This window comes from Myodes glareolus, chromosome 8 (genome assembly GCF_982192425.1).
Source record: "Myodes glareolus chromosome 8, mMyoGla1.1, whole genome shotgun sequence".
NCBI classification, from domain to species: Eukaryota; Metazoa; Chordata; class Mammalia; order Rodentia; family Cricetidae; genus Myodes; species Myodes glareolus.
Genome location: NC_142033.1, coordinates 110147364 through 110161658, shown reverse-complemented (window position 1 = coordinate 110161658; position 14295 = coordinate 110147364). Strand labels below are relative to the sequence as shown.

General features: G+C 41.4%; 1 protein-coding gene across 8 annotated transcripts in view; it reads left to right on the top strand.

Moving 5' to 3' along the window:
* The first annotated feature begins 738 nt into the window (after positions 1-738).
* Positions 739-14295, top strand: part of LOC125397627 (protection of telomeres protein 1-like) — a 47470-nt gene continuing 33913 nt past the window's right edge. The window contains exons 1-6 of one of the 8 annotated variants that reach the window (XM_087909455.1): positions 739-852; positions 2179-2252; positions 3037-3108; positions 7048-7138; positions 8531-8569; positions 12080-12194. In XM_087909455.1, the coding sequence (XP_087765581.1) occupies positions 8561-8569; positions 12080-12194 (124 nt within the window). In that variant the 5' untranslated portion in view covers positions 739-852; positions 2179-2252; positions 3037-3108; positions 7048-7138; positions 8531-8560. The other 7 variants (XM_048430078.3, XM_087909453.1, XM_087909454.1 and 4 more) reach the window with 7 other exon arrangements.

Sequence of the window (14295 nt, the reverse complement as noted above, 5' to 3'; positions counted from 1 at the left end):
CTTAATAACATTGTTATCTTTGTGTATTTACTTTCTGCATAAAGTGCCTTTGGGGTCTTAGAATCTGGACTCCGGTTAGGAATACGGTTGCTATTGGCTTCAGGATTTAGAACACTATTTTATCTTTTCTCATTTTGCATACCAATCACATTCCATGGGGGAGTCAACAATGTCTATCTCATTGCTTTGAGGCAGGACCAAGGCCCTCCCCACTATATTTAGGCTGAGCAAGGTATTCCTCCAAAGAGAATGCGTTTCCAAAAAGACAGTACATGCAGTAGGGATAAATCCTGGTCTCACTGTCGGTGGCCCCACAGTCTGCCCCAGGCATACCACTGTAAGGGACTAGTTTGGTCCTCTAATGGTCCCTTCGCTATCAGGCTGGAGTTGGTGGGCTTCCCTTAGCTCAGTGGGTGTCCCCATCACGGTCTTGACCTCTTTGCTGGTAATCTCACTCATCCCACTCTTTGACAACGGACTGTGGGAGCTCAGCCCAGCGCTCCGCTGTGGATCTCTTTAAAAGCAAGAACCCTTAGCTAATTCTTATGATATTTCTCCTGTGTGCCCGGGGATCCACGGAAGGCGTGGAGGACAGGCGCGCGTGCCGCGTCGCTTTGCAGACCTGGGAGGCGCTCAGCCGAGGCCCCGCCCCTAGTCCTGTGATTGATGTGGGGGGCCCAGCCCATTGTGGGTGAGGTCCCGCCCCCTAGTCCTGTCCGCGCGGCGACTGCCGGAGAGCGGCGCTAGTGCAGTGCGCATGCGCGTGTTCGGGCGCCCTCGGAAGTCACGGGTTGAAACTGTTGCCAGGTTTCCGGATGTCTTTGTCGGTCAGTGATGCTGGCCTCGCGGCTGGTAGGGCCCTGGGTGATGTAACCCGGGTTGTTTAGTTTCACCTTTGGGATAGTGTGCAGAAAATGCGTTGTGTGTCGCTGGCAGCGTTAACCCGCTGTGTACAGCATGGGGGGCGGGGCGGGTGGCTCCGGACTGTCGTTTGTGAAGTGCGTCCCCAGGTATTAAAATAGTGGTGTTGGTGGGTGGCTCTGACAGGAAGTTTCAGAAGAAAGATTGCGCAGTTGACGTCAGTAGTCGTTTCTCTAGGTTATTTACGAGTTCGAGGAGAAGCTTTTAGTACAAGGTGCATGCACAAAATTTTAGAATTTGCCAAGGATATTACAAACCAGAAACCAAACTAGCTCCGCACCATTGTCTGTATAATTTTAAAATACCGTACCGTGGTGAAGTTAGTGAGACTTTTCACAGATTTTTGCTGTTGTTCTGAGTGAGTGTTTATGTATCTTTTGCTGTCCTGAAATAGTCTATGTTGACCATGCTGGCCTCGAACTCACAGAGATCCACCTGCTTTTGACTCTTAATGCTAGAATTAAAGGCGTGAACCATTGTGCCGGGCTACAGACCTTAAAACTAGCTTTTATGTGTACTTTTAATATAAAAGCTAAGTGAAGAGTTGTAAATTCCCTTTCAGCCCCTTAGACATGTGCTATGTGTTTATAATTGCAGTAAACTTGTAAAGTTGTATGTTCTTCTAATACCTCCACCCGAACCCTGAAATTAACATATTAAGGAAAGCAAAACCAAAATTATGTCAAAGATATTTAAGGAAAACTATGGGCTATACTTTGGATAAAATGTTGCTCTTTGTGTCCTCAGAAGCTATTATCAGCTTGAATTTTCTATTTCTGTTTGAATTCTATTTGGACATCATTATGAAGCAGGATTTTTGCCACTTCAAGTAATAAAGGAATTCTAAGGGTTAGAGGAAGTTCAGCCACTAAATAAATTGCAAAAACTTGGTTTTAGATCTCTGTAGCAGGAAAGTGAATATAGCAAGATGTATATCCATATCTTCACTAGGCAGTGTCTGCCTTTTGCTTTAGGTGAAGCATGTCTTGTTGAAGAATGTCTTTCCCTCACTCTATGGAGTTTATTACCCTGGACCTCCTTCTCACTCTATGGTAGTTTATTACCCTGGACCTCCTTCTCACTCTATGGTAGTTTATTACCCTGGACCCCCTTTAATGGGTCAAGGAATGTTTGGAAATTTTGCAGGTTGTCCAACTGTTTGCTGTTATTATTTCTTCTGAATCATGCATTATTTACATGGTCTATGTGTAGTCTATGATAACTTTTTTTGTGTGTTTTGTTTTACTTTCTTTTTAGACAGTATCTGCCTGTACAGCTTTGGGTGTCTTGGAACATGCCCGGGATCTGCCTGCCTCTGCCTGGGATTAAAGGTGTGCACCACCACAACTGGCTTATGGGGACTAGAAAGGAATAATGTTGTCATAGTTTCTGTCTTATCAGTTTCTGTTAATTATGTTAAATTCTGGAATGTAATGTGGAAGAGTATTGTTGAGCATCGACTTTTAAACTTTTTCTACTAAATGAAACAGATGCCCATGTGGATGTTGACAAAGAGTCCATGGTGTGTGTGAGAGAGATTTTCATATGAGTGAGAGTCAAAAGGAATTATAAAAAGTATTGTGATGAAAACACTTTGTACTTTTGACTAGATAACTATTTGAAGTTGACAGGCTGGAGCAGAGACTAATTGCTCTTGTTTCTTAGTGTATTGACTTGGCATGTCCCAGTTGATGAGGTTTTCATTTCACACTTGGGATTTCCTTCCTTGTTCAATTGCCATGAGTTCCTAAAAGCAAATTTTCTTTGATTTTGTAAGATATACTGTTAGATGAAACAAAGCTTGGAGAAATTGTTTAGCTTTACTTTTTTTGTATCTTAAGGATTAAGAAATCAAGTTATGAACCATATGTATTTTTAGGTCCTCAGTTTTTTTCTCAGGTGACTTAATACCTACTTGAACTTGGTATATTGACTTAGCTTTTAACTTAGATGTGTGTTTTAGATGTGTGTTTCACAAGGACATACACATGAGTAATTTTAATAGATAATGCATTCCTCATAGTGGAGACAATATCTGTATAAAGCAAAGCTGCCTTTCCTTTGCTGACAGTTTGTTGTGGTGTCTCCCTAAGCCTCCTTTCATTTCATTAATAGGTGAGATTCCTATTGAAAGAACCTTGAAGTTGGCACAAGATGCCCTAAGACCAAGATTTCAACACAAAGGAGGTTTGTTTGCCCTAGAAGGACAAAGGTCAGGTGATAGGGGATAGAGGATTAGGGGAGAAGAGAAAAGGGGGCAAGGGAGAGAGGGAAGGAATATTTGATCTGAGGAACGAAAGACTTTCTCTGAATAGAGAAGGGATAAGACTATAGGCAAATGAGAGTTCACACAGGGTAAAGGAGAAACCATGTCTTAGGATGTTGTTGGTTTGTTTTGATTGAGCATGTTAATTAGGAGAGCCAAATGAGGGGGCTTTTGATTGCTGGACTTAAGTGCTTTAATAGCTGGATGTTGGTAGTCAGCCTCAAGAGGAGGAAGTGGTCAAATAAAGGAATGGACCTTGGTGGCTAGCTTTAGGATTGTAATCTAATGGTTTAGCCAGGCAGAGGAGTGGGAGAGAAGGGTAAAAGGTAAAACCCATTGATTACATGTTTGCCATGCTTGGGCTTGCTAGACCCCTTCACCTTTCAAATCATAATCTAGGCTGTGACAGTAGCTAACTGCCTTATCTGTTTGTACTTTAATTAACATGAACTAATCACTTTAGTAACTTTGTTAAATATAAAACTTTTTACATAGGTGTCTTCATGTAGGGAGAATTCTCTATTATTGCTCAAGTAATCCTTTAGATGCTACCAACCCATCTCATTTAAAGCCTTTAATTGGAGACTAGAGAGATGGCTCCGAGGTTAAGAGCTCTGGTTGCTCTTCCAGAGGTCCTGAGTTTAATTCCTAACAGCCACATGGTGGCTCACAACCATCTGTAATGAGATCTGGTACCCTCTTCTGGCCTGCCAGCATTAATACAAGCAAAACACTGTATACATAAGAAATAAATAAATCTTTATAAAGATAAATATAAAGCTTGTAATTGGCTTAGACGGTCTAGAGTAGTGAATGACAGCCAGACAGACTATGAACTCCAACTGTTAGAACCACCAGTGGAATAGACACTGTTCTTAGCATTGGGCAGGTAGTGGTGAATCAGACTTGATTATTGTTTCCTGGAGTTTATGTCATATAGGAGAGAAGAAATGAAATAAATAATTATAAAAAATAATATAGGATATTGCTGGGAGCTGAGTTTGTTGGTTTACTGGTTCCAGAGAGGATCATGGGAGTAGGTGAGGGAAGGATTGAGCCAGGCCATGGATAGGCCATGGATATTGGGGAAATCTTGCAGCCTTACTAATTGGCAGTCAGAATACATCCTTATTTGTACAGAATTCAGTACTGTAATCAGGGATAAATTCATGTTGTTCCAAAACAGAGCCTACCATTTCTGTCCCTGGACACGTTTAACTTCCTTTTCCATATCTCCGTTAGCTATCATTAATAAACCGTGATAGAACAGAGTTATCTGTTTTCCATATCTCCGTTTAGTATCATTAATAAGCCGTGATAGAACAGAGTTATCTGTTTTCCATATCCCGTTTAGTTATCATTAATAAGCCATGATAGAACAGAGTTATCTGTTTTCCATATCTCCGTTTAGCTATCATTAATAAGCCGTGATAGAACAGAGTTATCTGTTTTCCATATCCCGTTTAGTATCATTAATAAGCCATGATAGAACAGAGTTATCTGTTTTCCATATCTCCGTTTAGCTATCATTAATAAGCCGTGATAGAACAGAGTTATCTGTTTTCCATATCCCGTTTAGTATCATTAATAAGCCGTGATAGAACAGAGTTATCTGTTTTCCATATCTCCGTTTAGTTATCATTAATAAGCCGTGATAGAACAGAGTTATCTGTTTTTCTTTATTCTCTCCGTAACCTTCCTGTTTGATTCTCACCTTCCCCAAGAGGCTGGCTCCTGAGGAAGGGACTGAGGAGTCACAAGGATCTCCCTGAGAGATTTTATGGGTGGAGTTGGGGATGGATTGTGGTTATCATTTGGTTAATGTCTAATATCCATACACCATATTTGCCTTTGAACAAAATTATCTTTTACAGTCATTTTCCCTCATCAATCACAGCCCAACTTCTAGGCAACTCTTGTAGCTTCAAGGATACTAGACAGAAAGAAAATCTATAAACTAGCCCAGGCAGATTGCTCTTAATGGTCAGAGTGCCAGTTGTCAGTAGGCCGAAGAAAAATCCTCAGGCCGGTGCTGATGCTATAATTATTCAATTTTTAGCATAATAAAAGGTTTACATTTCACATCTTTAGAGACTTTATTTGTATCTTTAGTCCTGTCATTCTTTGGCTGTGTGGTCTATGACATCATAGTGGCTGTGTGGGGCTAATCTAAGAAAGGGAGGCCCTGACACCTCATTCTTTCGTCATCTTTCTACACCATTTTTTGCCCACCAGGATGAGCCCCTGTGTGGGGCAGAGGTAGCTTCAGCTAATCTAACTCTGTTGCTGTGCATGTCATATAATTGCCCGAGTGTATAATAGGAAGAAACTTGTACTGTGCTCTGACTGTGTTGTTCCTGAGTAAGTCCAGGAGAAGATGTTTCAAGAATATCTCAGAGCCTCATAAAGAGAACTCTGGCTGCTTTATGTGCCACACACCCTCCAAGGCATGAGGAAGGCCTTCAAGTAGAGGAGTGGGGGGAATGGTCTGCGCAGGACTTCCCGGGGAAGCTAAGCAGCAGTACTTTTGGGAGAAGGCATTAATGGTTCATAAGAAATTTCCCATCAATCCAGTATTCCCAGGTTGTATAAATATTAAAAATCCCCCGAGCATGCAACCTGTGGAGAGCAAAACCAAAATTGGCATGGGTTTGCTGGATCTCTGTCACACGACCATTCTGGCTACTGTTTCTCTGCGACCAGAGTTCGACAAATACAAATGAGTATAGTATAACAGGAAAAAACACTGGTATTTCAGACCATCTACGTCTATTTCTTTAAGCCATTTAAGTTTTACTAAGTAGACATACCATGCCTATGGGAAAATGAACAAGTTGCATCAGACGGATTTTTACAAAGGAAACAGAAACTTGTAACTAGTATCTACTCCAGAAAGGATGTTCTAAGGATAGCTCTTCTAGTCCTGCGCTCCCGATGATAGCGATGCAGATTGTTTTCCTTTGCATTTCACGGCATTGCGCCTGTGAGCGGCGCAATGAGAGAGCGCAGGCTGAGAGAGCGCAGGCTGAGAGAGCGCAGCCGCAGAGAGGTGGAGGCCCCTTTCTGGACTGAGGGACTGCTCACCATAGTGAATAGAGCGCACTGGAAGTGGGCATCAGGCCCGGTGCACAGATTTCCACATGGTACATACTAAAGGTGGAAAGAGACCGAAGCCCAGAAGTTTCATAGCAATCTTATGAATTTGTTGCTAAAATTGGATCAGTAAAGTTAATAATATAATGCAACAAATAAAAGCCTGATCATTTCAGTTTATGAAAGACAAGAATTAAAAGACAATGAAATAAAATTAAAGCATAAAGTCCTGATAGCTAAAAACAAAAGCAGAGTCCTTATTTGCTCTGGTGTAAAAATACAGGGTGCTTCTGTCGATGTCCTAGGTCAATTCTTAGGTCTGACCGACTGGGTACTGATAACCCTGTCTCCGTCTGCTGTCTCAACTCTAGGTTTAGTTTCATTTTAGTTCTATTTTTCCTACTGTTATGTCGTCTGCTGCCTCCTCATAGGTACTCATTCACACTGCTCATTTACATAAGTGGAGAGGTGATTTTGGAAGTCTCACTAAATACAATTGTCTAAGAGGTGTTTTTAGCGCCTTTTCGATCCATGGAGCAGGCATTCCAGCCATCTGTGGCTGTCCTGTATCTTAGTATGGAGGCTCTTAAGGAAGGTTGTGGTCTGACTCGCGTATTCAGTAAGCACTGAACAAGTTGCGGTTAACCAGACTCTGCTTTATAGATCTGCCTGCCAGACAGGCTATGAACATGGACTTGTGGTGCTCAGAGTTATATGTGTTTACTGATGGATGGACACTAATTTTCCCATGTTGGATGCCGTTGCAGTGTCTGGATTTGGAGTCTTGTCAGTAGCAAGCAGAGGTAGCAAGCACGCAATGTTCTGACAGCGTTTGAAGATTTTCTGCTCACTGTTTATGTAAGTGCGCACCTTTACCCTCTTGTCATGTTTGATTTTAATGGGCAAAGTCACTGGATAGAATGACATTTCTGTAAGTCTGGGTAACTACTTAGTTGAACTGGGTTTTTAATTTACATGTGAAATTTGAAATGTTCTCATCGAATAGAATTACTGATAATAGATGGATTGGGAAGAAATAAAAAGGTTAGCAGTGCACATGAGCCATAAAAATGACACATAGAGGCTTGAATACCCTCTTCTCCCCTTCAGAATCATTTACTACCCCCAATAAAATAGCAAAATAATAATAAATATAAATAAAAATTAAAAAATTCCCCTAAGCAGTAGATAGCACAGAGCTCCTCTGTGCGTGAGTGTGGCTGTGCTGTTAGTCTCCTCCCCCTGCTGTGTCTGAGCTTGGTTAGTGACGTCACCTTAACCGGCAGAGTGGGTGTCTCTGTCTGTGGCCCTTCTGGTCTCTAATTAGGCCTCTGCTGCTCCCAATTTGAGGTCCAAAGCAGAATGTGTGAGAGCAGTGTTTTCTGGGTCCTTAACAGTTGAATATTTTAAATTAAAAAGTATTAAACTGGGTTTCTACTTTTAGAATAACTCCATGTGGAGATGAGGTTCTTTTAAACCTGTGATCTTGTATCTCTCAGTGACAGAGAAATGCATTGTGGGCGATTCGGCCTCTACATGAACCTTGCAGTGTGTGCTTAGCAAACTGAGCTTCTGAGTGTTCAGCCATGAGACCACCATCCTGGATGTAGTCCCTTGCTTGAAATGCCCCTTTGGCACATTTATTAATGAGGTTTATAAAAATCTAGACATTCAGATCTCGCCACTGATTGCAGGTATTTCTGTGTCCAGGTACTTATGATAGAAACTTAAGTTCATTTTAAGTTAACCAATTGGCCCTTTTAGGGAAAATGGATTTTTCTCTTACTTTATTCTTTGTGAATATAAATCATTTCTTTCTTCTTTTTCACTTCCTTCCATACCACAGTTTTAAACTACCTCTGTGATAAAGACTTCAATGAGGAACAGTTGAGCCTGGGTTTTAGTATCGCAAAAGGTCTTATGTGGATGGAGGTGGGGTTTTGTGATAGCAAAACAATGAATCAGCTTGACGGCCATCAAATTTGTAGTTAAAGTGATTGTTATTTGGGAAAACTCTGGGTGTAGTTCTGTGCAGGAGGAAAAATTGAGTATTAACTCCACTTTCTATCTCTTAGACCTTTTTAAATTATGTATACGTATGTGTCCAATTGGAAAGGGGGTGTCAGCCCCTTCAGCTGGAGTACGGGCAGTTGTGAGCAACATCGTAGAGAATTTCAGCTTTGTTTGAAAGCCTGTGATCATGTTGGATGTAGCCTGAATATAAATTGGCCTTTTCGTTTCTGTTTTCAGAAGTCTATAGGAGGATTTTCCACAGAAGCAATGTCTTTGGTAAGGTGATACTTAATTTCATTTAGGATACACAGATTTTAAATTTAACTTTCTTCATACTTGACATTTACAGTAGTGTCAATACAGTGGAAAACTGATCCCTTCACTTTTTATATGATGATATTGTATTATAGCTCTCTGTTTACCTGGTGATTGTTTTGTTGCCTGCGTCATCTATAAATATCTCTGCCTAAGCGCTCCATAAACACTTTTTGAAGACATTGCAGTTTTATTAGTTTAAACCACAGGCAAATTCTTTTCTTTTGCTTTCCGTCAGTTTGTATTACATTAGGTTTTTATGTGCTAAATTGTGACGTACCAGATTGTATCAATGAAAATCTTTATATTTGTGATACATTTTTTAAGCCAAATTTTCATTGTTTTATAAAAGTTTGACATTTAAAGCAGCATTGGAAAGGCCCCATGTGCACAGCTAAGTGAACCTGGGAAGATGCCATGTGTTGCTAAAGTTAATATGAGAAATACCTGCGTTTGGTGCTTATTTACATTTCTGTGTACGTGCATGTGCCTGCTTGAGTTTATGTGCACTCCGTTCATGCACTGTGCACAGAGTCAGAGGTGTTGGGGCTCCTGGAACAGGAGTTATAGGTGTACTATGCGCTACTCAGAGTGGGTCCTTTCTGCAAGTAAGGGAAGCTTTTAACCACTGTCTATGCACAGAAAGTGCATGTGGATACCAGCAACTGGTGGGTAGGTGTCTTGCTGTAATCCTGTCCACAGTATACTGTGAAGCATTGATAACTTATCAAACACAGAGCTTGCGAACTCTAGTCCAGCTAGCCAGCTTACTCCCAGGGTCCTCTGTGTCTGCCTCCAGAGCACTGTGATTACTCGTGAGCGGCGAACTCAGTCAGCACTGACCTGGGTGCTGTATTTCTTTCACATGTATGGCCAGTGCTTCATCTGCTGACCATCTTCCCAGCCCTGTTTGGTGGATTTTCATTTCTTAAGCATATATTGTCTTGACTTTTATACACTGCTTTAAATTATATTTCATTTAATAATGCTGTTCTGACGGAGACTGCTCTTTCATTCCTGGCCACCCAGACCCAAATAATCGCACAGATACCATATTAATTACTACACTGTTTGGCCTGTTAGGTCAGGCAGGCTTCTTATTAACTAACTCTTGCATCTTAAATTAACCCATTTCTATTAATTTATGTATTGCAATGAGGCTGTGGCCCATCAGTAAGGTTCTAGCATTTGTCTCCCTTGGCAGCTACATGGCATCTCTCTGACTCCACCTTCTTTTCCCTCCTAGCCTTATTCTGTCCTGCCATAGGCCAAAGCAACTTCTTTATTTACCAATGGTAATAAAATATATTGACAGCACACAGAGGGGAATCCCACATCGCTGTTCAGGGATGAGGTTATTTTTGTTTGTGAGGTTCGGTGGTGGTGGTTGTATTGTTTACTTGTATAGTTGGTTCTAGGGATTAAACACAGGTTTTGTTAGTGACAGTCTACACCCTCTGAACTACACCCTCAGTCTCCAGTCCTTACACTCTCATGCCCCACTGTATAACAAGGTTCCTCTCAAGCCTTTCATGTCTTTGCGAAGTAAAGTATGATGACCAATGTGCTAAAATCAGATTATCTCTAGTTTATTACCATATAGCATAACGTAAAGCCTGTAGCTTTCTCATGAACATGTTTTAGTATAGCTTAGGGTAAGTGATTTTCTAGACCTGTTCTGTCTAATGCCATAGAGGTTGGTCATGTATGACTATTAAAATAAAAATATAGAAGTAAATAATAAAAGTAGTTCTCTGTAGCCTGGTGGAGTGGTGTGCACCTTAAATCCCAGCATTTAGGAGGGAGAGACAGATGGATCTCAGAGTGAGGTCAGCATGAGCTACACACACTCTAGGGACAGCCAGGACCACACAGAGAAACCCTGCCTCAAAACCACACAAAGTAAATAAGCATCCTTGCCACACGCCAGAGAATGCAGCCTCACGGCCTGGGTCTCACGCAGAGACCCTGCCTCGAGCCAGAGAATGCAGCATCACAGCCTGGGTCTCACGAGGAGACCCTGCCTCGAGCCAGAGAATGCAGCGTCACGGCCTGGGTCTCACGCAGAGACCCTGCCTCGAGCCAGAGAATGCAGCGTCACAGCCTGGGTCTCACGAGGAGACCCTGCCTCGAGCCAGAGAATGCAGCGTCACAGCCTGGTCTTACTTCATAGCTGCACTGGTTACACTGAAATTCTGCCTTTGCCGTTGTGTTTGCTAGGTCCTATTGGACAGGAACATTCTAGTCTTCTAGAGGTAGTCATAGAGCAGTAACATGCCTTAGGAGGCACTGTCAGGAAAGGGAATGTGAGGTCACATTGTCAGCCAAACACAAGGTAGGGTGCTGTAATACCACATGCCTGTTGTTACAGATCTTAGACTCCGGCTCGGCAGACTGCCTGCAGGTCTCTGGTGTAGGTTATGTACAAGGGCTTGTGAGTTCTGCTTGCTCTGTGGTTTTGTTCCCTGTACCACCTACTGCTGATGCACATTTGCTTATCTCTGCCCCACCTACCCTGTTAACTCTCCCCTAACAGCATTTGTCTCTTAAGTTCAAACTGATTTTGATGCCTCCGACCCCCTGTAGTCTCCTCTTAGGAAATCACATTTTACTGTCAGCCAGGGAAAAAATTAACTCATTTGTATTTATTATGTAAATTTATATATAATGTTCTAGTTGATTTCCATTCGAGTACATTAACCCAGTTTGTAAGAGAATGACTATGCAGAAAAATCCATTTATTAATTTATATTGAAGAGTAACTTAGGTATATAAATAGGTAGTGACTAATTTCAGTGGACTGTCAAATTAATAATTTCAGAGTGTTTTGTTATTTATTTGGTTGGTTGGGTTTTTGAGTAAGCAGTGAGGTGGATAGTGGTTCATATCCTTGTGTGGCTTCCCATTCATCTCAGAGTCAGGAACAAGGCCATCAGGTGGCATGTGGGTCTGTCCCGAGCTTGGGCACAGGTCTTTCTGTTGGTCCTTGGCAGCAGAGAGGTCTGGTCGCCCTCGGGTGTCCAGAGACTTCACACACTTGGTCCTCTCCGTCAGGAAGACGCTCCTAGACTGTGACACTGAGTTAAAAGTGAGAATTTCCTTTCTGTTACTGCTTCAGCTTCTGCATTTTAATGGATTTTTTTGTACTTTCTTGTTAAAGAAATATAATGAATGTTTAAACTTTTATAGACTGATGTGTTGGTTTCTGTTTATGAGCAGAATTGTTTCAAGAAAGCTAGTTGGTATCTATGGTAGCCTTATTGTTTCCAGTCATACCACCCCGGAAGTCACTTCTTCCTTCCTTCCTTCCTTCCTTCCTTCCTTCCTTCCTTCTTTCTTTCTTTCTTTTTCTTTCTTTTTTTAGGATAAATCTTTTAAAATGAATTGGTATAAACTTAGTAATTTACAGTTGTTATAATATTTTAAAATGTAAAAATTGGCTGGTAAATTTGCTATCTTTTCTTTCTTTAGGTCCCAATAGCACCTTATACATACACACCCCTGAATCTACTTAAAGATGGTACAGTTGTCAATGTCTGTGGTGTTGTGAAGTTCTTTAAGCCTCCCTACTTAAGCAAAGGAACTGGTAGGTGTCAGAATGGGCATGTTTTATGGAAAAGAGCTGCATTGTTGGTCTCAGGGCCACAATGCCGTCAGTGTCCTGGGTCTGAGAACAGTGTCCATCCTGATTTTCAGTTGCCTAGTGAAACCGATGTGTGTTTTTGGTCATTTTAATTTATGAAGTGAATGTGGTCCTTAGATTCCAGAGTCTTGTTCAACACAATACGAATACATTTTTTAGAAAAGTGCTAAGTGACGTGAAAACATTCAGAAGTGTAACATTTGTTGAGGAAGGTAAGTGTGTTACCACATACTGAACATTCCAGTACATCAGTCACTCTCAAGTCTGCAGAGAAATGAAAACTAAACAGAAAAAGACATTCCTATAGCATATGTGTAGGCTACGTTGTGATGGTAAAGTGTGCTGGAGGAAGTGAGAATATTTATGTAACTGAAGTTAAACGGCTGCAACTTTAGAGTAGATTGCTGTTATTGTAAAGTGTATTACTTGAACCCCATGTTAACTGCAAAGAAAATACCTGTGAGAAACATACACGTAATATTAAAACAGTAATCAAAGATTGTCTTTACAGAAGCCCAATGTAGACAGTGCAGAAGAAATTACCATAAATTCACCTGGATGTATGGGTCTCTCACAGCATAATTAATACCAGTCAAGAAAAAGACAGTTTGCCAGGGGTGGCCAGTGTTTTGTTGCTGTATTTAACATGATGTTAGTCTTAACCAAAGTGGTTGGGGGAAGGCTGGGCCATTTAAAAAAAATGGCAATTAACTGAGAAAGAAGAAATTAAATTGTGTTTGAAAGAATGTAATCTTGTAAATATAAAACCCTAAACACTATGCCAAGCAGAGCCTTTGAGAACTAATAAATGTTTCAAGGCCAGTTCAGGCACCCTCTCCTCTACTGCCCAAGGACCTAGCTGGGGACATCACCGTGGACTCCTGGGAACCCCTTTAGAGCCAAGTCTCTTGACAACTCTAAAATGGTTCCCTTAATTAAGATGTCTTCTTCCCTGCTCCCATATCCTCCCTTCCTCCATCTCAAACATCCCACTCCCCCAAGCTCTCCCCAACCCTCCCCTTCTCCCTTCTCTCTCCCCCTCTCCCCTTCTCCCACCCCCCACCCCCATGCTCCCAACTTTTGCCCAGCAATCTTGTCTGCTTCCAATTTCCAGGAGGATCTATATATGTTTTTCTTTGGGTTTACCTTATTTATTTAGCTTCTCTGGGATCGCAAACTATAGGCTCAATATCCTTTGTTTATGGCTAGAGTCCACTAATGTGTGAGTACATACCATATTCATCTTTTGGGGTCTGGGTTATCTCACTCAGGATAGTGTTTTCTATTTCCATCCATTTGCATGCAAAATTCAAGATGTCATTGTTTTTTACCACTGAGTGGTACTCTAATGTGTATATGTTCCACACTTTCTTTATCCATTCTTCTATTGAGGGGCACCTAGGTTGTTTCCAGGTTCTGGCTATTACAAATAGTGCTGCTATGAACCTAATTGAGCAAATGCTTTTGTAGTATGATTGGGCATCTCTTGGGTATATTCCCAAGAGTGGTATTGCTGGATCATGAGGTAGGTTGACTCCAAATTTTCTAAGAAACTGCCACACTGATTTCCGGAGTGGTTGCACCAGTTTGCATTCCCATCAGCAATGGATGAGTGTTCCCGTTACTCCACAGCCTCTCCAGCATAGGTTATCTATCATTGGTGGTTTTGATTTTAGCCATTCTGACCGGTGTAAGATGGTTTCTCAGAGTTGTTTTGATTTGCATTTCCCTGATTGCTAAGGAAGTTGAACATGACCTTAAGTATCTTTTGGCCATTTGAACTTCTTCTGTTGATAATTCAGTACCCCCATTTTTTAATTAGGTTATTTAGAATTTTAATGTCTAGCTTCTTGAGTTCTTTATATATTTTTAAAAAGAAAATAAACTATCTTTTTTCATTATACATACCAATCCAAGTTCCCACTCCTTCCCCTCCTCCAATTCCCTCCATCTACCCTCCTCCCCGCCTCTGTCCACTCTCCAGGGAGGGTAAGGCACATTGCTTTGGGGAAGGTCCGAGGCCCTCCCTACTATATCTAGGCTG